The 26,288-nt window shown below is 39.6% G+C and overlaps 1 protein-coding gene across 3 annotated transcripts in view; it reads right to left on the bottom strand.

Annotated features, from left to right (window-relative positions):
• The window catches only part of NFKB1 (nuclear factor kappa B subunit 1), a 57,721-nt gene that overhangs the window by 16,826 nt on the left and 14,607 nt on the right, over positions 1-26,288 (bottom strand). For 2 of the 3 annotated variants that reach the window (XM_030947823.1, XM_030947825.1), the window contains exons 4-13: positions 20,948-20,988; positions 18,526-18,624; positions 11,338-11,486; positions 9,669-9,832; positions 8,742-8,900; positions 7,026-7,130; positions 5,089-5,180; positions 4,372-4,510; positions 1,802-1,924; positions 775-861 (exon numbers count right to left, since the gene is read on the bottom strand). In XM_030947823.1, coding sequence (XP_030803683.1) covers positions 775-861; positions 1,802-1,924; positions 4,372-4,510; positions 5,089-5,180; positions 7,026-7,130; positions 8,742-8,900; positions 9,669-9,832; positions 11,338-11,486; positions 18,526-18,624; positions 20,948-20,988 — 1,158 coding nt within the window. The remainder of the gene's footprint in view (positions 1-774; positions 862-1,801; positions 1,925-4,371; positions 4,511-5,088; positions 5,181-7,025; positions 7,131-8,741; positions 8,901-9,668; positions 9,833-11,337; positions 11,487-18,525; positions 18,625-20,947; positions 20,989-26,288) is intronic. The other variant, XM_030947826.1, reaches the window with a different exon arrangement.

Genomic DNA, 26,288 nt, shown 5'->3' with positions numbered 1-26,288 from the left:
CCCTGAAAAATGAAAACAAAAATTTACTTCATTGTAAAACTTTTCACTAAATTAATGAATCATGATATTCCAGATGCCAACACACATGGACAGACACAGTGATGTGACTGCTCTAAAGTGATGTTAAGTCATTGACAGCCTCTACTTTAGAAATAAACTTTTATATATTACAACAGATTTACCTCTCTTTTCATGGTACAAGAATGTAAGTCTGAAGTACTCACACAAAATCTAGTGGAATTACTCAGACACATTTTTTTCCTAACAGCAAATTCATCCCCAAGACTCTGGAAGTATCTACAGAGTAATCAACATGTACATCTGAAATTACCTTTCTAATTTAGGAAGCCAAGAGTATCCTTACTATTAACTTAATATTTTCTATTGATTTCTGTGGGCTACAGGGTAGTACCAGATTGTGGCAACAAAGGAAGATACATTTTCTGTGGTCTAGTCCTTGGGTCATCTGTAATCAGCACATTCGAGTGAGCAAGAGGGCTGTTGCTTGGAACTATACACTGAATACAGAAGCACATGGAGGGGTTTTGGTCACTGCTTCTCAGGACTGCACAGTAAAAAGAAACTACACTTGGAGAGGAAAAAAGAGAAGCAGGGCAGTATAAGCTACACAAACTCCTGTGCTGTCAGTGGTTTGAGAAGAGGCCCTCTCCAGCATGCTTAGCTAGACCTGCCTGACACTTTGGCTCATAATGTAGAAAAAAATACAGGTCAAACTCAATTCAACTGTTGGAAAAAAGACATTTATGCTGTTACCATGTTTCATGCCAGCATTGGACTTTGTTGTGCCAGGGAAATGCATCCCTCCAAAAGCAGAGTATCCATATGAAGGAAAACTGAACCCTAAAGAATGGAGAAAGATTAAGAATCAATAGAATTACATCCTAAAAATGGTAACATCCATCAAAAAGAACAATGAACCTAAAGAACTGAATTTTTGTTTTCTGCATACCTTCTGCTTTATTCCATCCAATTAATTTTCCAGGCTAAAGATGAGCTCTCCCTTACCCCTTCAAAAATCCAAAGAAATTCTAGGTTGTTGGCTAGTGATACTCTCTACCCCAACATCCACAACACCACACAAATGTAGTATTGCTATGTCTTTCCTCTGAAACTCAACTGAGACATCACAAGCTGCCTCTGTGCTTTTGAATCTTTGTGATTACAACACATTTGTATCCTGGTGTCATGCTATACATGTGCTGCCAGCAACACATGTAGCAATTTGAAAACTGCTGCTCTATTCCCTGCTCTAAAAAAAGGGTTGTGGTTCAGGTGACATTTGCTGACCTATAGGTTTTTAATGCTCTGCTGCAAGAACCAAAGCAATGCTCACACGATCCTGCATATCAGATATACTCTGACTTCAACAGATACAGCACAGTAGAAAATTTACTAAAGAGTATCTCCAATTTTTTAACAGTTCTTTGCACTAACAGAGTTAATTTGCCGAATTCCAGTTGTGGTCCAAGAAACAATTCAGAACCTGTTTAATTTTAGACACCCACAATGATAGTGAACTGAGCTGTCTCATGAATTTCAGCACCTCCAAGGCCCTAGGATGCAACAAAGCTTCCAAAGTGGGAAGGCAAACAGGATGATGAAGTGTTTAGAATAAGGAGATGCTTGACTGAATTGAGTAACAGTAGAATAAAGGCAACAGAGTCAGGTCTTATATGCCTAAGAGACAAATTCCTCTTTACATTTTAAAAATCAGCATAAATATCTGTCCTGCTCTCAAAGTAGAGCCCTTTTCCCTCTTTGCCCAAAGCTGCTGCCTTACCAGAGCCAGCACCACCACCTGCCCCTCCGTACATGCCACCACCTCCAGTGCCACTGCCCCCACCATAGCCATCGGAGAAATTCGGCATGAGCTTCTGCCGTTTCCTTTGCACTTCTTCTTTATCTGGGATGGAAGGAACAGAGAGAACAGGGAGTCAGTCCTGCTGGTGGCAGGCACAGCACACACAGGGTGTGCATACCGAAAGCATCACTATAATTACTAGTCTATAAAGGAAAATGCAGAGTGTGGTAGAAGAGTCAATTTTCCTCAAGCTCCAAATAGCAGAAAATCTTTGTACTGGAACAGAGAGAATTCCTCTGAGAACAAGCCAGTGCCAAGTCCCCAGTAAGACCAAGTCAGACCAGCAGCATCACTTGGGCCTGCTTGGTCTCTTCAGCCATACCACTGCCTTGTGCTCAGACTCGGGGGACACATATGGGGATGTCTTGGGGGGCTCAGAGCTTCCTTCAAAAGTGTCTCATGTACTGAGAACCCTGGAGATCAGTGGCCCCAAAATTCTTCAGTGTCTAAGCCAAGTCATGAATCAGCACAAGTGCTCCAAACACCAAATTTGTTGAAGAAAATTTGCCTTTGGGGAATATAAGCACAGGCTCTTCCAAGCAGATCTTCTTTAGAAATGGAGCCTTATCAGAGGATCACAAGGCACTTTTGAGTTTCAACAGAGCGGAGTACCTGCAGTGCCTTTTCAACTTTTGTTTAAGGGATGGCAAGAAATGGTGGAAACTGTGCTTGCTTGAAATAATTTACTTAAAATACCGTAACAGCCACTAGAACAAAGACAACTTATTTTCAGGCAGGGACATATTACTGTCAAACCATGCTGAGTAGCAGGAGAAAAAAAAAAGCCTAAACTTATTTTATAGTGTAAGTACAAATTAAGACTCAGTATCCCTAGAAAACAAAAAGATCTAAAAGGACTATCCCAATGACTGGGGAAAGTGAAAATGTCATGACAAGAGTTACAAAAATAGGGATACAAACATTACATGGGTTAAAATCCAGTAGAAATGTTGAGAAAATAACAAAATATCATTTGCTCATTAAACCATCTAGTAGTTTTCAACAGCCATATGAGAAAAAGAAATTTCATGCACAGGCACATCAGTCAGTGCATCAGATGAGACAGCTGAATACATGAGCCAGTACACTGACAAAGCCACGTGCGTTGTTTCCAGGTACACATGATGTGTAAGTATGTATGCATGCACATCAGGCATACTCACACTGATGAGGAGAGAAAACCCTAGAGAGCAATCTAGTCAGAGAAACACAAAAAAATCCACATACATGGGTCTAAGTTTGTGGGAACATTTGCAACAAGGAAAAATATAGTTCCTAAATGGTAATTTCATGATGAGGTTGTATAGGGGATCTGAAAATGTACATAATGTTGAATTAGTTTTACTTGATTAAGAGGCACATAAAAGAGGTTTGCTTCAAATCTGGCAACTTTGCTCTGCAGCTGAACACTTCACTTCCCTTAACACTTCTGCAAGAGGTTCCTGAAATCATTACCAAGAAAAAATCCTCTGGCAACTCTGGAAGCTTTTGTGAATTCATGCTTTGTGCTATTTTATTCTAAGAGTTGCAAAGTAGACTCACTTGGACCACCACCACACCCTCCTCAGCTGTCCTGAGTCTGTCATCACTAATGCACATTTATTTTAGAGACTCTGACAGGGAATTGATTTCAACACAGCTCTACTTTAGGCACAGAAAACATTCAAGGTTAGAATTCAGTAGTGTAACCTGCAGGCAGGTAAACTCCTAAGCAGAAAGATAATCTTAATACAATGAAACACCAGTTATGGCTTGGACCTCAAGGCATTTCCATATCATCAACATTATTGGTATTTAAAAGCTTGACTGCCAATGTCATTCCCATGAAACATTTCAAATGCAGACTTCAAAGGGCACAGATCTGCTGATTAAACTTCTTTTCACTACTAATTTAGGAAGCAGATCCAATACCAATTCTTCTACTTCTTCTAAGCAAATAAAATTTTAAACAAGAGATTGAAACAGCATTTTCCCTGCTTGCACAAGAAACGCCTTGGGCTTTCTAAACTAGTATAGGCAATTGGAAAAATACAGAAACATCAGTGACATTGGCATGACGGTAAAGGGTGAGAACTGCAAAATATGTGCCTTTTCTACCAGGCACCAAACAGGTTGTGGTTTAGGGTTTCATCTGAGAGTACTGACAGTAAAATCTCTTCAGGTATTATTTGGCAGAAACTCAGAGGAAGAGTGCCATCTACTGTATGGACAGGCATGAGTGCATATAGGGAATCTGCAAGGAACAAGCCTCACTTGGAAAACATGCACGGATTTACTGCCTACCAGTCCTACCACACCACCTACAAAACCCAATATAAACCTACCACACTGCATATTGACTCTGTCCAAAACAAGGAGGCAAATATATTTTCTAAAAATAACACCTATAACCAAAAATTCCTCACCCAACCAGTTCTATCTTATTAAAAACATTTCTAGGGACCCTACAGTTTCCATTCCCAATCTGTAGAATGGGTTTAATGAGTTACCTTTGATTTCTGGATAGTAGAGGAAAGGCTTTGGTTCGCTTGTTTCTAGATCAGATTTCCTACGCAGTTGTACAAATACAGATGCTGGCTTTGTGATATTGACATCTCGGTATTTGGGTGTTTTGAACACAATAGCAAACTGTGAAGGAAACAAGACAAGCATATCTGTCACAGAGCATGGCTTTTGACAACTTGGCTTTTGCATTTGCACTATTTTGAAGGCGTTGGTTTAGGGCTCAGGAGGCAAAAGTTCAGAGCAAAGGGCTGTTACAACAATAAACTTCCATTTTAGCTTTCAGTTTCACTTCTGAGACTGACTCCTAAAGTCTTTTGGGAAAGACAGAACTGCCATGCTAAGTGCCACCACATCCCATATGTCAGTACTGCACTCAGTTTGTCCCCTCATCCTTCAGCATGTCTTCTGTGGCTTTCTCAGTGTGTTCACAGGAGCCCTCAGAGCTATTTATGTGTCCTATCCCATTTTACAGGAGGTGCATGTTAAAGCAATGGGGCTTTCTCCTAATATCCTTGCACTGTATTCTTAGTCACCTAACAGATGTCTTTGAAGAACTGTTCAGTTTTTTGTTAGGAAGCAATGACTCAAAGAGGAGGTCAGTATGGGATACAGATGCTTTAGATAATTTACAAGCTGTAATATAATCCTAGTTTACAGAGATGGGAGAATCATTAACAAAGGACAAATGCTCTGTTAATTACCTGTCTATGTACATCTGTGGGAGAGAAATCTCCAAAGCCTTCCCACATACCACCATTCTCATCCTCTTCATAGAAACGTATCTGAATGTCATCTGCAAAGAATGAAAGTAACACTCTGGGATGTTTGTGCATTTGTTTAACCTTTGGCTATGGTTATTTCAGGTGAGTATCAACGTGGTTACTTCTTGGATGAAAATACTACACAATACATCAATTATCTTTATCTGTTTTATGAAAACAGCAGAAATAACACATTTTTTACATCAAATTTACATCAGCCTAATCCTAATGACTTCACTCTAGTTGCTATTTACTGAGCTGTAAAAAGAGAACTAGGTTCACATCATCTTCCTATTCTGGGGTTATAAAACATTCCAGAGGAGCCTTATTTGGAACAAACATGTAAGGAGGGGAGAACTTGAAGCGCGAAATGTAGAAACCACCCTTTCTCCTCCAACAGTTTCAGTTCAAAAAACTGCAGCAAAACCTGAAGTGCCACAGTTCAAGTTCCGCTTGCTGCTGGCAGAGTGCCATGGTGGAACTGCAGCTCAGAGACTTGGGGGGGTGTGAGCCAGCAGCATGGCAGCAGGGATCCTTCACCCTCCAAAGAGCACAGGCCAGAAACATGGCATTTGGCTTCTGCTCCTCTGAACAAATCTTCTTTCATTCTCTATTTATTTATTTATCTTTCTAGGAAAAGCATCTCACTAGTAAATTCCTTCCACAGCACTCCCATGAGAAAAAGCTAGAAAATGCCTATTGTCTCTTAGGGTGACTGATGCAGGACAGGCTTCTGCAGCAGACAGACTGCTTCCCCTGCAGGTGCCCCACCTGCTAGTCTCAAGACTGTGAACCACCACTTCCAGTCCTGCTGTCCTGCATGCTCAAGTTCCTTCAGGCAGGAGGTTTCTGAAGGCAGTGAGGTCAGGGGAAACCCCAGTCTGGCTGAGGGGAAACCCCACCTCAGGGCTTCCACTGAGTCAGACATTTATTTATTTATTTTGTGCGTAAGAGTTGCGTTTTATCTCAGTCCTCCTGATGGCAGAGGGTAGATGCACTATTAAAGGAAAATAGTTCTTTCAAAGTCCCTAAAAGCCCCCAAAGCTTTCCCTCTTCCCTAAATGGTAGAAGGGCATTTAGAAGAAAGAGAGATGGAAAAGGACAGCCTGCACCAACACAAAATGTCACAGTGGTTTTAACAACATGAGCAGGGACTGTTTCCAAGTAGATGAGAACAGGGCACCCACTCTACCATGTAATCTACACCAGGGTGTCCCAAGTACTACTTCTAGCTGAAAAATACAAAGGGTCTCCCTCACTCCCATCTTTTTCCTTTTTTACTTAGCCCAAATATAACAAACCACATTCAACCATTATCTTCCAATAAAAACCAAAGTGTCCTAATCTACACTGCTGCATTCTCACACATTCAAAGCCATGAGCAGAGACTGAAAATGAACCTGTCAGAAGTATCTCTTTACACTGAGTAAACAGTGTACCATAAGTGTATACATAAAAATGAAGTTATTAGCAGCAGTGCTGAACACATTCAGCTCCCATCCACGAGAATACTCATACTTACTCTTCACAATCAGGAACTTAATAAATCAGAAACTTTAGAATAATTCAGAGCAGGTGTTAGTTAATGGAGTCAAACATCACCCAGCATCCACCACCCCCCCCAAAATTCCAGAACACATGCAAGGGCAGAAACTTGAGAAGAACAAAGATGATCATCAAGAAAAACAGAATTTGCTTTGCAATAGACTATTTTGATTTATTAAATCTCTGGACTGCTGCCTTGACTTCCAGAAAGGCTGAGTGCTTACAAATCCTGCTGCACTACTGGAGTGGGACAACACTAAAGAGAGCATGGGAGGCTTTAGTGTACTCCAGATGAACACCTTGGTGTGCCTCACAATACTCATGACTCTTACCTTTTTGAACCTTGTCACAGAGCAGGTAAATCTCTTCCCCTCCTGTCACACACCCTGCTGTTCTGTCCATTCTTACAATTTTTAGGTTGGAGGCATTGGGAGCTTCTATTGAAAGGGAAGATGAAAAAAACCTGCTTACTTTTGTAACAGATTTAGACTTCAAAAAACACAACCAAGCACAACACACAGAAATGCAACAGAAAGACAAGCTTCCAATACAACCTACCTGAATTTGTCTGTGTTTTTTAAAACATGAATAAATCAAGGTTTTCCATATGAAAGACAATCTCGTATCTTCTAAGCTTTGACTGAACTGTGAACTACAAAATAAGGTCCCAGCCACTGCAGCACAATTACTGCACTAGCAAGGTAACCCAGCAGCGACCTGCATCCAGCACCCAGCACTAGTACTCCTTTTCTGACAGCAGGGCTGTACAAGAGAAGGTAACTTTTTCCTCCCTGCTTTCTGACAGGGTGACACTCTGGAGAGCTGTTTCCTGTTTCTTGCTATCTACAGTGCTTTTACTTGACACTGTGGCTTACTCAAAAGCATGCCAGTTTTTGGCCAGTGTACTGGACAGTGATAAAAAGCCCACCTCCACAGATCCTAGTAGAGGCATCTGCAGACAACTATTGGTCCTCAAAACAGAACTATCATCTGTTAAGTGAAAGCAGCTGTAACAGGCAAGTTATGCTACCACAGGTTATGTCTGTTCTGTGAAGACTTAAATGGTGCCAATGAAGTATCCAAAAAAACCCACAAACAAAACCCAAGAAAGATCTTCTGAAATTAGCAATCAAGAATTCACCTTGGGAGATCAGAAACTAGTAACTGACATCTGTGTGGCAACTTAAAACAGCAGAAACATGCATACAAAATGTCACCTTTGTCTCCTTAGTTTAGGACAAGACTTTTGACCTACATTGCCCAATTAACAGCAAGGCACAGACTATAGCAGAACAGTTGCATTTAGTACCTTTTGATTAGACTTTGTCCTTAAAAAGCAATAATATAGACACGACTGATGCACAAAGGAAAAAAAAAGGTACTTTTCCTGAGTCATTACAGAATGACTATCAAGAACATGGGATGCCACAGCATCAGGAAGGAAAATTCAGGCAGCAGAGAGGGTTCAAGTAAGATGAGTCACTATAATTTAACAGCATAGGGGAAAACATGAAGTGAAAAAGTTCTCTTAGAAAAAAGACAAATAGAGGAATGCTCTAAAAATACTGACAGATCTAAAGGAAATTGTTGAATTATCTTTTAAAATATGGACAAGCAGATGGTCTGCAAAACTGAAAGGTGTCAAATTCTCAACAAAGATAGAAGCAAAGTAATTTTTTTCCTCACATATCGTGTAATAACGCTTTGTCACAGAAAGCAACTGAAAACTCTGCAAAATTCAAGCCCTTCTTATGGATATAACAAGAACTTACAAAATCCTCATAATAAAAGTGGCAGGATTAAACATGCTAACAGCAAAATAAAATATCCCTCTGTGGCTTACATCACCATCTATTAAAACCAGCATGACACTGTATGTATGTCGACAGACATGGGGCTAATTATCCATGGGCTACTTACTTGTTTTTCATCAAATACCAGGCAGGCAGGGCTGGATGAGTCTATGTACAGCAATATCTACCTGTCATTTCTGTGTGTACAAGAGCCTGCCCCTAATTAAAGAAGTGATTAAAGCCAAATATACTTACTGCTGTCATATATTGCATCTGATATGACGGGATCCAGCTTGCGTGTGAAGCTGCCGTTGCTGTCGGGAAGGAAGGCTGTGAACATGAGCCGCACCACGCTGAGATCCATCTCCTTGGTCTGCTGGATGGCTGCCTGGCGGATGATTTCCCTCTCCCGTTCTGGAATTGACAGACAGAGGAATTAACACAAAGGGTGGGGCATCCTTAACAAAACAGAGACAAGAAACAAACATCCAAAGGCATGGATAGGGAGGAAATGTCTTCCTTTACGTTTAGCATCCATTGGGTTTTCCCTTTCTAAGCAGAGTGGAGCAGCTATTCAAATTGTACTGTGTTCATCTGGCAGTTTGTGCTTCAGATCTTACTTAAGTTATATAATTAAAAGACAGAAAATTACTACTTTCTGCTCTCAGTTTATAAAGGTTGTGAAAAGGAAGGAGGCCACCCCTAAGGACACCTGAATTCCTGGTGTTAAGAGTGATGAAAAGACAGCCAGCCCCTCTATGCAGTGCCTGAAAGCAATGCAGACCATGGGTTTTACAGCAATATGGGTGAAATGCAGCTGAATGAAACAGTGCTCTCAAAAGGAGGTCCTTAAGTTAATTAAGGATATCATGTCTTGCTAAAATAATGCAAAATTACTCTATTTAGGAGCTTATTCAACAGCAGAAGAGCAATGGAATACAGGTGCAGAGGTTAGTACAGGCAGCTGTGGAAGGAAGTTTCTCCATTCTCATGCATGCATTGACAGCAGACTCCTTTCAGATTCCCTAAAACATGGCAACAATGCACCACCTCTTAAAAGCACATAGACATTGGCTGTTGTCCTACACAAGGGTCTTTTTCCAGCTAGGAATTTGTATTTTCAGAAGCTCAGCCTGTTTTTAATAAAACACCAATTAAAACCAGGCCATCACTGGCACATACCAGTTAGCTGCCTGTCTTCACATCCTTCTGCTTGAAGATAGCTGAGTTCTGGATGCACCAGGAGTCCTGGGTTGTATCCCTTCTTGCAAGCATCTATCATGCGTGTTTCCAGAGTTTCAAACACTTTCTTCTTCGTGACGTGAAGTATTCCAAGATTTGCAAACCTGCCAAATTTTGATTGGGGGAATGCTTTAGGCCAGACTTACAGGCAGCCTTTCTCTTACCAGAGGCAGCTACACCACCCAAGTCTACAGAAGGACTCTACAGGTTTACTTAGGGCCTATTAGAGTTTGAGGGAGAATTTTCCATCCAGAAAAATTCAGTCAAGATCACAAAACGTGTAAAATGTGCACCATTCTACGACAGCGATCATATGGGTGCACTTTTCTATGGCATAAGTAGTAATCTGTCAGGTTTCAGACTTCCACTGGGAAAGCAACTTACAAAATGTTGGAAAATCTGGTAGTCACACTTTGTTGGCTGTGTCTTGGCAATGAAGTTAATATGTCATTCTGTGTGTCTGTTAAGCAGAGCAACTGCTCAGAGTATGCTCCATCTGTTGAAAATGGTTTGGAGAGCAAGCTAAGAAGCTGAAAACAGTGCAGTATTTTACAAAAAAATGTTTTAAGGATGACTCTGGTCATTCTGCAAGATACTTTGGGTATCTATTTTAATAAAAATTTCCAAAATACAAGGTGTGCTTTTGTAAAAATCTGCTGGCATATTGAAAAATCAATTAGATTTGGAAGTATGAAAACAAGACAATAACTCAGTTTTCATGTGGGTCAAGCAAGGACAGGAAAGCTGGTTCTAAACATCTGATGAAAAACAAGACAGGTTAGAAAATGAGCCAAACTTTTCAAGATGAAAAGGAGCATTTGAAATAAAGCTATTTAAATTGTTGTGCGCGGTAAAGTCAGTGCACTGGGCTTGGACATCAAAAGTTACAGTTTAAAAGAATCTCTCTCTCCCAGCCTTCTCAGCTTTTTAAACTTCATCATCTTCACCAACAAAGACATTCTTGAGATCACAGAACTAAAACTCACAGCCAGCATGAAACATGATCTAAGCCTCAAAACACGGTTGGGAGCTTCAGCTCCATTTACCGATATAAACAATGATTCTTTCAAATTAAACAAGAACAGGCCAACTACAATTCCACTAAAATCTTTCTGCTTTAAACTTTACAAGTTTGACTTATGCAGTATTTTCATGTTTATACCCATCCTGCATTAATTTAAAATTTACTAATCCTATTTTCTTAATGTTTTCCATTACATTTCTATTGACAGGTTTCAATAGAAGTAAAATATTGATCAAAGAGGTGACAAAGTGATAACACTAATTTTAGTCCGTTCTCTTATCAAAATTCCTTGCATTTTAAAGAATAGACTTACAACACAAATTTAGACTGCACACCAAGAGATTAAAACTGTACAAATTCTAAGTAAAAATTAGTTACTTGAATTTATTTAGCTTGCTTAGGGAAAATTCTACGAAGGTGAACAAAAACCCCATTAAATTTTCTATTTATCATACAAAAAACCAGAGATCAGAGCACGGAAACGAGTGCTCTCCAGAGCTGCCATTAGGAGTATTTCTGTATAGCTGTTTAGAGTCTTGATGCTTGCCCCAGAGCTCAGGTTTGCAGAGGAGCTCCCAGACTTACCCCACAACCATGTCCTTGGGTCCTGCGAGAACCGTGCACACGCCGTCTTCGCAGAATTTACCCACCAGGCTGTGAGCGTGCAAGTGAACGTATTTCCCATTAGTTACTAACTGGACAATTACTTTTGCAGGTCCAACATAATTGCAGATCTGTAAATAAATATGAAGAAAGTGGGATAGTTTGCTTACTGTTTTTTTAAAATGAAACAAGTGATGATTCCAGGTGAGCATTTTCTGTCAGTTAAGTACAATCAAGTTTACATAGGAGAAATGTGTATGCATTTCTTTATGAAATACAAATGGCAACCTAACTGTACCAGATCATCGTTTTCTTTTGCAATTGAACTTGATATGCAGATGGCAGAAGTACTGATCAAAAAAGTTAAAGAAAAGCCTCATCTGTTTCTTAAAACATGAATATCACTTTTACATTCTGGCCATTTAGTCCACATTGCTCTCCTTAAGTTTCAATCAGTACACTGAATTCACAATAACATTGTTACCCATTCAGAAGCATATAGAAAATTAAACTAAAAACCCTGCACTGTTTTGCCCAACTCAGAAAGACTTTAAAAATTACTTTTAAACATTATGATTGTTAGAAAACATTTTGGCCACATTACAATGACTCCTCAGGTAGAGATTTTATAGTGAATAAATTCTATATTAACAGGCATTCTCTTAGCTCATGTACTTCATCAACACATATTACTCAGTCGAGTAAACATCTCCCTTAAGTGTACACAAGGATATGTAATGAATTCCCACCTAGGATTTTGCTGGACTAGAACTATGATAAACTGTGTGCTTTCTTTCATATACCCAACTCTGAAAGCCTACAAAGCTTTTTTTTCCCCTTGCCACAGTTTCTAATCACCATACATTTTTAACAGCTTTTAATAAAAAACAATGCCTCAAAAACACATCTAAAATTACTAATAACATACCACACTGGTAAGTTATTTGCTTTACATATATTACTTAGAATGTTATTTTCTTTCCTCACTCCAAGGCAGTAATACTCCAAGGCTGTTATGGGTTATGCACCACTTTCAAATTATGCTGAACATAAAATTACCCCACTTTTTAAAAAGCAAACATTATCTTCCCTTCCAATTCACTTAATTAACCCTTTTATCAATGTTGGGCTTTTCCCCCTCCTCCTCTAATTTTTCTTCTAATTTGCCTTGGGCCAAGTTCTTTGTATTACAGCAGCATATAGATCTAATCAACCAAGGCATTAAAGGATCACGATAAACATTAAAGTGATGAATCAGTGATGAACTGAATATTTAAGGTTATATTGTTGATAAAATGCTGATAGCGAGGGATTGCCTCGATTTCACCACATTACTGAGTCCTGCTAGCTTCCTTCACTCCAGTTAACCCCTCTCTTGAACCCATTCCATCACAGCTGAAACACTTTGCATATGTACAGTGCGTGCCCTCCCTGCCTTCCTATTCACTGCTGAAAGCAAAAAAAAAATCCCAACTATGAAAAAGTTGTTCCAGGAGGAGCAGGTGTGCAGAAACCCTCTCATTACCCACTCCTGCTATTTAACTGTATAATGCTGCAGTAATGTGCATTTTACAAGTGGCAGTTTCTGAAATACAAGACAGAGGGCTGATGCTTCCCACCTGTTTCCACATTGAAATCTGGACTGAAACTGTACAGAGGTGCAGGATAATCACTGCTGGACTATTTCCGGCATTTACCAGCAGGGAGAAAATTCTTATGTACCCTTCAAAAAGTCATCTGAAAATAAAAACAACTGCATTCGGTGTTACAGTATGTCACCACCACTGCTACAATTAACTTCTCAAAAAGGTAGCTTTAAAATAATTCTTTTCATTTTACTCCTCAATAAGCCTTTCCCTACTACAAAGCTCCCAGCACATCTGCAGTGCCATATTCACTACGAATAACATCGATGCTCTGGTGTCACATCAGAAAAGTTCAAGACAGTCCTCCATCAGCTGTAGAAACCACAGTGAAACTGGAGGCAGGACTGCTGCACACAAGGACTTTCCAGCCCCTGAAAGCTCAGCACAGAACTGCAGTGGTAACCAGATTGCAATCTGCCCTGTTACTCAGCTCAGCATGATCTTTGCAGTCTCTCCCTCCCAGGGGAAAAACAAAAGGGCTCCTAAAACGTAATACCTTATGTAGGTCATAAGGCAAGAAAGGACTATTTTTGTCATCCAGTCTGATGTCCTATGCTGCAAAGGGGACAGAATGTCTCTGAACATCTCCTAACTTTATTTCTTATAGACAGACTTTCCTACTTGATTTTGAGTAATTTGGGGTAAACTTGGTGCCCGGGAAAATAGTCTGAGTGGTTAAATATCCTTATGTACCATAAATTAAGTCTGAAATAACTTTTCAATGTCCTTGAATCATGCCACAACTTCAGAATAATTTTAAATCAATTCTGGCACTAAGGTATACAAGTAACTACCAGGTTTGCACAGGAACTTAAGAAACACTGTCAAAGGCCTGAAAAGGTAGAAGGTATGTTACAATGCTGAATAGGGATTACGGTTTTGACACAAAACCAGCCTCAGCATGAGGGGGAGATAGCATGCGGATACTGTATGGCTCAAAATCAGAGCTGTGAGCCAAAAAACAGCTACTGAACTTCAAATTAAAGGTGAGGGGAAAAAAGAAAAGGAGTTCCTGGGTAGAGTATAGCTGTAATACTTGATTACATCCTGTACCTGAAGCAGCACTCAATTGATCTGATAAAGTTAAAAGGCTGCAGGCTTTTAACATTTATCTGCTCTTTCTGTTTGAGAGATTTGTCTGAAAGATTAAAAGGATCATGTGAACTCGAAATTGAGTCAATTTCAAAACAAGAGTAGAAAGTTTTTTCAGTTATTTCATGTCCTCCTGCAATCCAGATCCCAGCCAATTTTTATAGGCTCCAAAACTTTACAAAAACTTTATAAGAACATTTTCATACTTCAAAGATGTTTTTTTCCAGTTACTCTTACAAGCAAGAAATTAAACCAATTGGTCAACAACAGGAGCAAATGATGGAAAAGACCACATTAAACCTACAACATCAGCATTACAAAAGCACCTATTTCTCCTTCCAATCCCTTTGTTAAACAACTGCAACTCCAGCCCTGCCTGTCCTTCAGAGTGTCACTACTGCTGTCCCAGGCATGTAGCCTTGTACAAGAAGTGTTCCAAAGATGAGGCATCACTCACTCTTTATAAACAGCTTGTTTTTACAGAGCAGTATCTCTCTTTTTTCAGTTGCTGATTAAATACAAAATATTCAGATGTGGTACAAATCATGTAGGCAGCTGAGTACTTACTTAAAAGACTTAAGAAAAAGCCATGTAAAGTAATTTAAACCAGTGGGAGCTGAAGATCTGATCCTCTGACGGTGAGGTCACTCTAATGGCAAAAATACAGAGCTTCTAAAGTGATTCAGTGCCTCATATGCAGCTAAATCAGCCCTACCAGTAAAAAGCTCAAATCTCACTGAATTTGATTCAGTAGCTTTTTAAGAGGGGTAAAGATTTATACCAAAGAGTCTGCTTATTCTTTTCTCATGTTTTTTCCTTAATTCAGTTGTTAGGTGATTTTTTGGACTTGTATATCGCTTTACATTTAATTCCTATTGGGGGCAGGGGGAAAAGCAAATAAATATGCTCCTTTTGTCACCAAGGCTCATCAGCAAAGTAATTTTCCATGAATTCTCCTCCTGAACTTTAAGTAAATGTGCTGAAATCCCAGATTTCAAGAAGAACTCTTATCTCCAGACTGAGGTATAATTTGGAATAGTCCCAGGACAGACTGGCTGGGCAGTTCTGTTGGTGTGCCTGGGTTCAGGGCTGCCTAACTGGTGTGCAGCTCCAGTTCACAAGCCAAAGTGCTCTGTGCCCAAACTCCTGTGCAGAGAGATGGTGCTCTTTAGCTCAGGCACACCTCTGAACTCCGGGCTGGAGCTCATTTACATCCAGCTCACAAAGAACACTGAACTAGAGACTGTAGCCACCCACATAGATTTACCCCGGAGGAGATGAAAATTCAGGACATTTCCTTCACTCTGCTGTTTTCAGCAAGTTCTTGTCACACCTAAAAGTGGATCAAGCACTTCAGTGTAAATCATGTATCTGCCCACACTAACAGCAGTATGCAAGATCAGGGCACACATAATAAACGTGTAAGGCCAGTGGAAATTTTCTGCATGAGTTTTCTGACATTTTTTCGAATATATAAAACCCAAGCAAATTATAAATAAAAAAAATTTAGATAGTTAAGTATGCTGGTGATAATATTAGACTTTGCTGGTTTATCCTTCCTTTTTATACTATTGATTGCTTTTTCCCCTGGACAAAAAAATAATGATGAATAAGCAGTTCAGCAGCTTTGATTTCAACTGTTCTAGACAGTGAAATTTTCCAGTGCTGTGTTACTTACACTAAATGGATGAAAATGAAATTTAAATGAAGAATTTTAGGTTGCAATCATAAAACATAGCTTCATTGTAACATATTTATTATCTGCAACTTCTCTGCTCTCCATAATGACATGCAAAGTTATACAGAATCCTCTGAATATGCAAGATGTTTTCTACATATTAGGATTACTCTTAGCAAAGACAGGGCTAAGCAAAGGAACTAAGTCCACAAATCATTACGATAAATTAATCCCATTTTTGATATTACAGAAAAACATACAGTGTTATCTAGACTCCATTAGTCAGGAGTTCCATTAAACAAGAGGTTTTACTCCAATTCCACCTTGCTGGTCAGTGCAGATTTGTTTCAAGTGTAAAACTGGCATTGCAGAACTGCTACATTAACTCCTGACCTACATCATCTACTAATATACTATAGAGGGAGAGGTTAAACATGAAATTAAATACCAAAACACCTTGCTTAGAGACATAGCAAAGTCTTCAAAACTCCAGCCTTTACGTGAGAGATTTGTAATGATGTGTTCCAGCTTAGTTACAAGTTAGAGACAGTGCAGGGAGAAAAAAAAAAAAAGGAGGTGAAATTGAACAGTCCACATTATGCAAGAGGTCACATCCCATAAATGTGCTTTCATTTTGGCCTCTAATTCATTATCCTATGAAAACAGAACAGGGAGACTGCAATGGTTTTTTGCCCACAGAGGATGTCTATTTTCAGGACATCCATGGTAGGTACTAGTAAATTTTGAGAGAGTTGGCCAAACTCTCACAAAGCAGATCCCAATGTGAGCTGCACTGACCACACCATGGCCAAGGGTTTAAAGATCTGTCACAAAACCTCCTTTTTACAGTACAGCCAAAGCTCATGCTACTGTCCTTTCACTGCACTGTGATTAAATAATGTAGGTTTTATAGTGAAAACATTGGCACAAGAGTAAAAAAAAAAACCCACTAAAAATAAAAATAAAATTAAAAAAAACAACAAACCAAAACAAAAAACCCCAACGCAACAAAAAATTGCAATTTTCAACTGTGCTCTGCTCAGTTACGACAAAGTGAGCACATTCTGACAAAACATAGAAAAGACTTACAGGAAAAGGTGTGAAACACTTCTGTCTTTCCTGGCACCACTTGAATCAAGAACAGGCACTAACAAGCAATGGCCTTGAGGAATTTACTTGTGTTCCCTTGCCAGCCTCTCCCAGCAGGTGTTGCCATGTGGGGATTTGTACTGGGGAAAAAAATCCAGATGCACACAGTGGGATAGGAGGGAAGGGAAGGGATCTGTGTGTGTGTAAGCTATAGATGAAATTAAAAAGTGATGATCAATGAAATTAGAAGGTTTGATGGAAAGCCAAAGAACATTTTGCTTTCTAGTTTACTCAAGGAGAAATTCCATTTCCCGTTTAACTCCTTGTCATGCTATTGTGTGACCTACCACACCTTTATAAAGTATCACTTGTATTATTATGATTGCAGATTGGATCAGAATCCAAAGATCTGGCTCAATTGAAGTAAATGATTTTATATCTGAACATTCCAGTGAAATTTCATTCATTGCTTCATCATTACTGTCAAAATAGGAAAGAACAAAGCAAGTAGATCATTTGCCTGGGCTAGTAATTTTTCCGAAGAGTTTTGCAAGGCTATATTAAATCAGCTTTCCCAGCTTCTTCTTAATTCACAAGACTATCAGCCTAGGCTACCTCAGCCAGTGCTGATTATTTTCCATGATGTTATGCTTATACTGGTTCATTAGGAGATGCAACTGTTCCAAACTCCAGCCTTTCCCAAGAACTGCAGACAAACTACACACACTGAGGAGAACAACCAGGAGTGGCACACACCAAGGCAGAGGTTTATTGCTTACCACTCTTCCCTCCCCTTCTTTCCCCACAAAGGCATAAGAGAGCACCAGAATTAGAATACATTAAGAAATAACACCAGAATTATAATATATTAACTCTGCTCCTCATGAGAATTTGGAAAGCACCAATTCAAAGATGTAATGCACTAAGAAGACCAAGGCTTGCATTTAAGTTAAAAATACTGAAAAGACACCATGTAGCTTTTCCACACGTCCACAGAAAAAAAAATGCTGCAAGAAACATAGGCAAATACAATCCTCCAGTCCCAGAATGATTAATCACTTTTCTAATCTTCATACTGTGCCTCCATAGAACATTTCTTTGATTAACATATTTTAAATTTTTTTTTCCAGGGAGGAAAAAAACCCACAAAAAAGTTCAGTGAACACCTGAACATAACACTGTTCCTATTAAAATGAGCAGTTCTACGTTTACTTTAAAGGAATTAAGTTCCTAAGAATGGAGTACCCTAGAGATATTGAATAAGGGTAACATGAACAGAAAAAAAGGGAAAACTTGGTGTATAGCATCCTAGAGTGAAGCGGAATAACTAAGAAGACTCATGCTTTGCAATGGAAATGGAGCAACTGAGCAGCCCAAGCCTGGCTAAACTGGACCTTAAGGAAAAGCTCCATTAGTCTGCACAATGGTAGTGAGGTAGTAGGTGCAGATAAGTCCCAACTGCTGGCAGATAAAAACAGTGCCAAAACAAACCCACACATCTTAGGACAACTTCATTTTCAAAATCAAATTTGAACTTTGGGATTGAAATGTAGTCTGTCGTGAGCAACTTCATACGAATGTATGTTGCTATGCAATAAGGCCCTATACGCATACATATGATGACACTGGCATTGATTTCACAGCATTAATGCTTTATGTCCTTACTTTGACCTGAGGGTATGATTTTTTGTTCTTTTCACTAGAAGCACCAGGAAGTCCACCGTGCGAAGGCCCTTCACAGACGTATCGGAAACGAAATCCCCTCTGTGGAATGAAGGAAAAGAAACTTGAAAGCTGTACAGAAACTGAGCCAAAAGAGAAACAGCACACACAAAGATGAACACACACACCCACAAACAAGGCTTGCCCAAATGGAAAAGTTACAATTGTTCATTCATGAAATGCTGGTTAACAAAGCATCACTGAATTGTAGCCCTATAGAACCTCTTCTATTTTCACTTTAACACACAGCAGCAACCTCATCTTTTTCTTTTGGTTAAGTGAAGGTATTTTGAAACAGAGAACTCTTAAAATAGGATAAAAATTCACATGTAGATAATGCAAGAGCAGACACTCTCTCCCAAGATTGATGCTAAGTAGACAAAATTGAAACAAATAATAAGGAAGCCCAAAGTACCATAAATTAAAGTACAGGAATGAAACAGAAACACTTCCTCCTTCTGGGAAAAACATATGAAAGACATATCTCTGAGTGAAATCCAGAAACAGCACGAAAGCTTCAGGGGACTCTGGCTGTTTTTCATCTCAGCTACAGATGTCTATAAACAGATATCTGAATATACTTTAGGGAACTGCAGGATATTGAAAACCAGTCCAGAACACAGCTCTCCATCAACTCCATTGTTGAACATCCCCTTTATTTTACATGGCAATCAATAAAGCATGAAAGATGCAACTCTTAAGTGAAGGTGTCTGGTAACTAACTCTACTTAACAATATATTTCATGTGGTCCTCAATTTTGCTTTCAGATCTACTCTCCAGTCCTACGAGCTCTGGCAAAATCTCCATCTTATATAGGGATCCCAGTCTCCAAATAGCACCAGTTAATGTTGCAGCCTTTTCCAAGAACCATTCAGCTTCTTTCTAGTAGTAGACCACTGAATTATTAGCTGAAAGTGAACAACGTGCCTTAAAGTTACTCCATAAGCAGAAGCTTCAGTACCTATCTCACTAAAGCCTTTTCAGGCTAAGAACTTTACCAAGCAAATGTAAACTTTTATGAGTTTTATTTAGACCTAACCAACTGCCTTCCTAAGGTTAACTGAGTGACCCAGAGTTCTGTGCGTTGATCAAGTTGATCAAAAGGCAAAGCAACCTCTGTGAAAGGCAGATCACCATCTGCAGTCACCTCACTCTGCTGATGGAGCACCCTCACCACCCTGCTAGAAGCCCCTTCTCAGCTTGCCACATGGGTACCCCACAAGAGGAGCCCCTTGCTGAGAAGTCACACACAGAAACAAGGGTTTCTCCTTATGGACTGTGCACTGCAGGCCCCACCGTGCAAAGGCATGGCCTGATTTGGGATGAACTCAAAACAATGAGGAAGATGCAGCATATTCTTCCAAGAGTTCACAGTACACTGCTGTTCAACTTAGTGCTGTGATGAAGAGCCCTATTCCTGGAGGGATGCTCCAGCACAAAAATGTCTTTGTGATTGAAACCAATGTTCTCCACTGCCTCCTGCCAGAAGACTGGATTGCAGTATGCTTTTGCAGAAGACAAAGAGGAGGATGGGACAGCTTTTAGCCACTGTCTTCCCCTGTTTACTGAACAGCTCTATAAGGTAGGATTTAATGCAATTCACTGGGACAGACAGGAAAGGCACCTCCATACTGTAACAGCTTCAGGAGGAATCCTTGCAATTGCTGGTGCCACCAGCCAAAGGGGAACAATACCCAGGCACACTTCAGGGCAATCTTTACCCAGCAATGATTTGTACATCAGTTGCATGAAAACTAACCAGTGCATTGAAATGATTTCTCTGCTGTCAGAGGAGCATAGGTCAGTGTTTGCTACCTAGCAGAAAAAAGTTTCATTGGAGTACTTATCTTCATTTTTCTTTGATTATTCAAAACAGACAACCATAACAAAAAGAATCTCAAAGGACAACTGCATTTCTTCACAACAACAAAACACAAGTCAGAAGTTCCTGTAACTTGGGAATTAAGTGTTTTTATTTTTAACTTCTTGTGTTTCAAAAACTATGAAACAAATCCTAAAAATCTTCTGTGTTTGATCTACTAGTTTATGTTTCCAAATACTGGGGTATTGAAACAGCCACTCCTAAGATGAAGAATCTATACTTAGCAAGGCATATTTTTAAAACCCTTAGGGTTGGTTTTTTGTATTATGACACTTCCAGAAAGAGATAAAGAACACAGAACAAAACAGGAAATGCTTTAACTACAAAAGTAAGAGTTAAAACTCCTCATGTTCAACTGCCACATTTGTTGTGAGAGCTCAGACTTTTCTGTGCTCTTTTTTATTTAAGTCATAAGTTTATTCAAAGCTGAATGTAGTAATATAGCTACCTTAGACATTTTCAAAATGTAGTCTTGTTCTTACCTGTTTTGGCTGTTCTATGATTTGAAGATACGGTCCATCTGCTAACATAAAAGAAAGAAAGAAAAGTATTAATAGAAATTATATTTCCACTGCTATAATGAATATATAGGTTGTAGGGGTAAGATTCTGTCCTTGAATGACTTGAGATAAAATTTTTGAAAGCATCTAAGTCTCTTCAGAACTTAAATTTCAATAAATTATTTAATCATGTGGCAGTCTGTTACTCCCAACTAAAGATCAGTAGTATAAGAAGAGGAAGATTAAGTCAAAAAAGTTAATTTTACTCAGAGAGCCTAAATGGACAACTGATCACTCAGTTAAAACTTGCAATAAGAACAGGATCTTTCCCTTGCCACTGACAGCAGCCTGGCTTCTTGAGCTAAGGTAAACTTCTGTATTTAAACCCCTTGGGCTCTAGAGACTACACTCACCAGCTTTTGGCCCTAGGGCTTCCTACAGAATAGGTGCTTTTGAAAGTCTGGAGACAGCCAGTGGGAAGCTCTGAGGCATGGGAATACAGGAGGAATTCAAGCTGTCTCAACATGCCCCAAACAGTCAGAACTGCTCTAAAAAAAAATCCTGGAATTGAGAAGACTAAACAATTTACATTCTTTTAATAATTTCAGATACACTTTTAAATATAATGTTCTGCTGGGCCTCTAAAAACACTGAATACACTCAATTTGACTACAAATACAGATTCTCTTTTGATTGAGCATGGTGCCGATACATAGGATTATGTTCTACTAAGATTCTATTTGTGTCTTTTAAAGAAGGTTTCATTAATCAACTTTCAGTCTCATACAGAGGTTAACTTCATACTATAAACCTCATGCAAAATTCACCAGTTTATATGACTTTTGAGTGGGCCCTAAATCCAATGAGAATTCAGTGCCACCAGAGTTAAGCATTCATCACCTGATCAAAGCTTAGCCACAACTCTGATCATTTAGATGATTTCAATCAAGAAGGAAAGTTCTCTGGGTGGATGGCTGTGAAACACCTCTTAAAATGCAAGCCACTGATGAGTCTCAAAACAACAGTTCCAAGAGCTATGATTACTTCCCTCTCTCCTGCTAAGCATTCAAGATGATTTGTATTTCAATGCTAAAATATCTGTTTTCAAAGTAGACCCCAAATGACAGCTTCACTGGGAATACTTACATAATATTTTCCAGCCATATTCCTGTTGGAATTCTGTATTATCAGTTCTACTCTGTTAAAGGTATTAATGCTAAGGAGTCAAGCACAGATCTTTACTGAACAAGCTTCTCTCAACATGGAAGTTTGAATAAATACACAATAGATGAAATTAAGTGTTCTGCTACAGCAGTTAGCTGACTCAGCAACTGAACTAACTTCATGTTGAAGTTATATTGCAAATATTAGCAGTCACAACAAATTCACATTTAAAAATAAATTAGTTCTCAAGTCCATCAGTTGTACTTTTCTTTGAAAAAGTAAACAGCGCTTCCTGAAGTCATGAAAAACAATTGCCTCAAGACCATATACGTATAATCCTGCATTACAAAGCAGGAAAAACAGTTTGGACTTCAGGAACTTTAAAAGATGCAGAATAATATTTAGCTTTGGCCTTGTGTTTCTATTTTCGTCTGTAACAGATAGAGTCAAGATGAGCTTACGTTTAAGCAATGTATTAGCACTTAAATTTAAGACCTCTTTTCACAGACCTCTAACCCTCCACATGCTTTAGGCACCTGAAAAGTTATATTTTAACAATCCAGAAGCCATGTATTTTCTGGGCATTGGCAGAAATAATACACCTAAAATACAACAATGTGTAGTTCAACTTTCAACCAAGCCTCCGGGGCCTGATCTGGCAAGTAATTGTTCCTTGGCTCTTCTCCTCTTAGGAATTCGTTTTCAAGACATATATGTCGGGTTAGCACAAAATACTATTGCTTTCTCTCAAACATTAGCCAGAAAAGAAGTGTCCTTATCCAATGGCTAAACGGCAGCAGAAGTCCCCCAGGACACATCACACCCAAGTTACAGCTTTTCCTAAGAATAAGGATTTCAAACTCCTAAGAGAGGCATATACACTATCTTGGCACATTGGAAAAGTAAAGAAAAATGCTTCATACCACTGAAATGGTTTTCCTTGTGAAAACTCAGGAAAACTGAAAACTTAGGACTGTGGTCATTCTGACCTCTTGGAAAAAAAGCTTTTAAAAAGCATACAAATATGCTGATAAAAAAATCATAATGTTTTATATACCAGCATTAGAAAAGTGCAAAAAAGATGCAGTGTAAATGTACAAAGCCAAATTAGATGTCTGTTATCATTAAGCCACATTATACAAATAACATAGCAATGTACTTAAAACAGTTTTGTGAGGTCTTATTTTAACCTTTGGGTTCCATGACTAAAGATTTTCCTTTTTTTTTTTTAACAGTGGCTAAGTAATTCTCTGGTATAGCATCTGAACCAGACACAAATAACAGTACAGAGAAGGCATTCTAAGGCAAAGCACTTCATAATATCTGAAATGCTACTTTAAAAATAAACCAGCAATGTTCAAAAAAACATCCAGGCATAAATGGCATATTGCTTTGATTATAAAAACTATTTTATTAGTGAAAGGTCTCATATAGCTGTTTTCACTGAATTCTGAATACTTCCCAGAGGCACATTACACAGCTCTGTTTGGTTCCTTCTTTCTCTCATCCTTTCCAATGGGAAAAAGAAAACACATTTAGTTTTTTGCACACAGCAGTTTTTAATATTTTGTTTCTATCAGTAGGCCTGTCTTTGTCTCAGCAGACAAAGAGCAGGAACCTGAAGATGAACACCTTGTAAGAGGAACTAAAAATGATGAGATTTGTGATGATCCTTTGCTCCAGCCTGGAAGGTGCTTGCTTTAAGTTCTTGTTTAAGGAGCAACCCCCTTTTAAATGCTGAACAGCCACAAGAAGGAACACTACTTAATACATAGCTTATGTTCTACTTTTGCCCTACAGAGAGGCTGAAGGACACGGTCATGGAGCTGGCTCTAACACAGACAGGGCTCTCCTGGCTGCCAAAAGCCAGGTTTTGACAGGAGTGCCCCTGGTGCTTTGCCTGGCACTGCTGCAGCTGGGAGGCCAAGAACCACAACATGCAGTCCTCCAGCCTGGAGGGGATTTGCCACATCCTGGCCACGCTTCAGGGCTTCTTTTTCTGTCTTCTCGCCTCGGTTGCCACAGACCAACTCGCATCCCACTCCACTCTGAGTCACAGGCCTGCTTCCCCACATCTTCTTCAACTGCCAAGTTTCTTCATTTTCCTTCCTGCCTGAGTCAGAGGCCCTCCTGCCCCTGGACACTCCCACCACTTGCATTCTTTCTTCCTCTTGACAGGCCTCACCCTACATACACACACTTCCAAAGTAGCACACATCCTAGGCTCCCCCTTGATTCCTTCTTCCCACCATAGCAAAGGCAAGGAAAAAGAGGTCTCTGAGGTTGGTGGGATATCTCTGCAAGCCTGGCAACTCTGTTGGACTAATGGGGTCCTGTGTCTAACAGCTTTCTGAGTACCTAAAACCATTCAATGTAACCTGCAACAACCTGTGAACAAGCATCCTCCCTCACATCCTCTCTGCTGGTGGGCCTCCAGAACAGGCATCTCACCCTTGTAATTGCTGTTTTTTCTCTGTGGACATGGATGGAAACGTTCATAGCCTGTAGGTTTTGATACTTAAATCCCACATCAACTCTCTTGTGACCATCCTGGCAGTGGTACCTTGCTGCTAAAAGCTCAGACTGGAGACCTAGTGTCTTATCCTTCCTGAAGGCCTGTTGTAGCATTTGCATGTCCTACCCCTGAGGGATTCCCCTGCACAGGCATACTCTCTTGAATCCCAGCTCTTCAATGTTCAAATCATGATGTTTAAAGCAAATGGCACATGAGACTTTGTTTAACCTATTCCCTTGGTTCACTCTTCCAAACACGAGCACAGGAGTTCTAGAAAAACACCAGAAACTGTATGGAAGTCTGCCCAAACTCCTGAGGATTAGGGCCACTACTGTGGAACAGGGAAAATGAACGCTCATCTAATTTTTGGTGGTGGTCTAGCTTCCTTGAACCTCTAATATTATCTCTCTTTAAAAAAATATGAAAAAAAAATATAAGTGCCTTCTTTTTCCCTCTATAACCTCATTTTTCACAGTAAGTGTCACAGAGAGTTGGACAGAGGAGGTTAAAGAAACAGCAGAAAATTAATTGCAGCAGCCTCCAGGCAATACTGCTCAGCTCCTGATGGCTCTGCTTCAACTTCAAAGTTTTAAAAACACACCACCTGAATGCCAAGAGCTAGTTAGACCAGAGCCTTTTGAAGCCAGAACAACTACACAATTCCCAAACCCACCTCTAACTGGGGCATGTTACATGGCTGTAGATGGCCTTGGGTCATCATGAGGGAGTACAGAACATCCAAAATTACAAACCTCTTAGCTCAGAGCTCTGCCCATTTCCTCTCCAATGCTCATCTCCTCTTCTTCCTATCCAAAGGCATCACTTTGTTTCTCCACTACACAGTGGACGTCCCACTGTTGTGCACCTGCTTTTACTCTACGTAAATACATGCTGTGGTTAATGCTTCCTCCATCCCCAGTGCCACTAAGGATCAGTACCTAACCTACCTAATCAAAGGCAGGATACTTCCCAGCAAGCCAAAGAAGAAGCTGACTTCATGAAATACTGCCTTTTCTGCTGGTAAAACTTGAACCGCATAACTACTGCAACTTTAGAGCCAAAGTAACAAAAAAACATAATTTTTATTTAAAACAGACATACAAGAGAGAAAAAGAAGCAAAGACACTTGAGCACTGACAATGACGTTGAGAAAATCAGTGCCCCACCATCTCAAAGGTTTTCTACTATTACTGTAAACGTTAATGTGGCAGCCGAACATCTATCATCAGAAAGTCCCCAAATTCCCCAGCTGCTTGTTGATTCAGCCCCACTGGCACGACACGGGAATCCACAGTTATACATTAAACTGTCTCCAATGTAATGGGTCTGACATTGGCCTTGATGGATGCACACACCAAAAGATATAGGCACCACAGCCACATCATGAGGAACAATTCATGTCTTTGGTTCTTCCTGCCTTAATCATCCATCTGTCCTTGAGAAAAATTCTTTTATTTCACTCTCTCCATATCTCAACTGGAAGAACTTCTGGAAAACCCCACATGACTTCTTTAACTGACTTTGCTGAGTAGAAAGAAATCATTAGTCCCTGCTTGAAAACCACTAAAGTAGAATATAAAAATTATTATATTATCTTTTAACTGAAAGGTCAGTCCACAGTAACGATGCAGCATATTTTCAAGA

Source organism: Camarhynchus parvulus, chromosome 4 (assembly GCF_901933205.1).
Source record: "Camarhynchus parvulus chromosome 4, STF_HiC, whole genome shotgun sequence".
In the NCBI taxonomy this organism is placed as follows: domain Eukaryota; kingdom Metazoa; phylum Chordata; class Aves; order Passeriformes; family Thraupidae; genus Camarhynchus; species Camarhynchus parvulus.
Note: the sequence above shows the minus strand (reverse complement) of the source record. Positions and strands in the feature narration are given on the sequence as shown.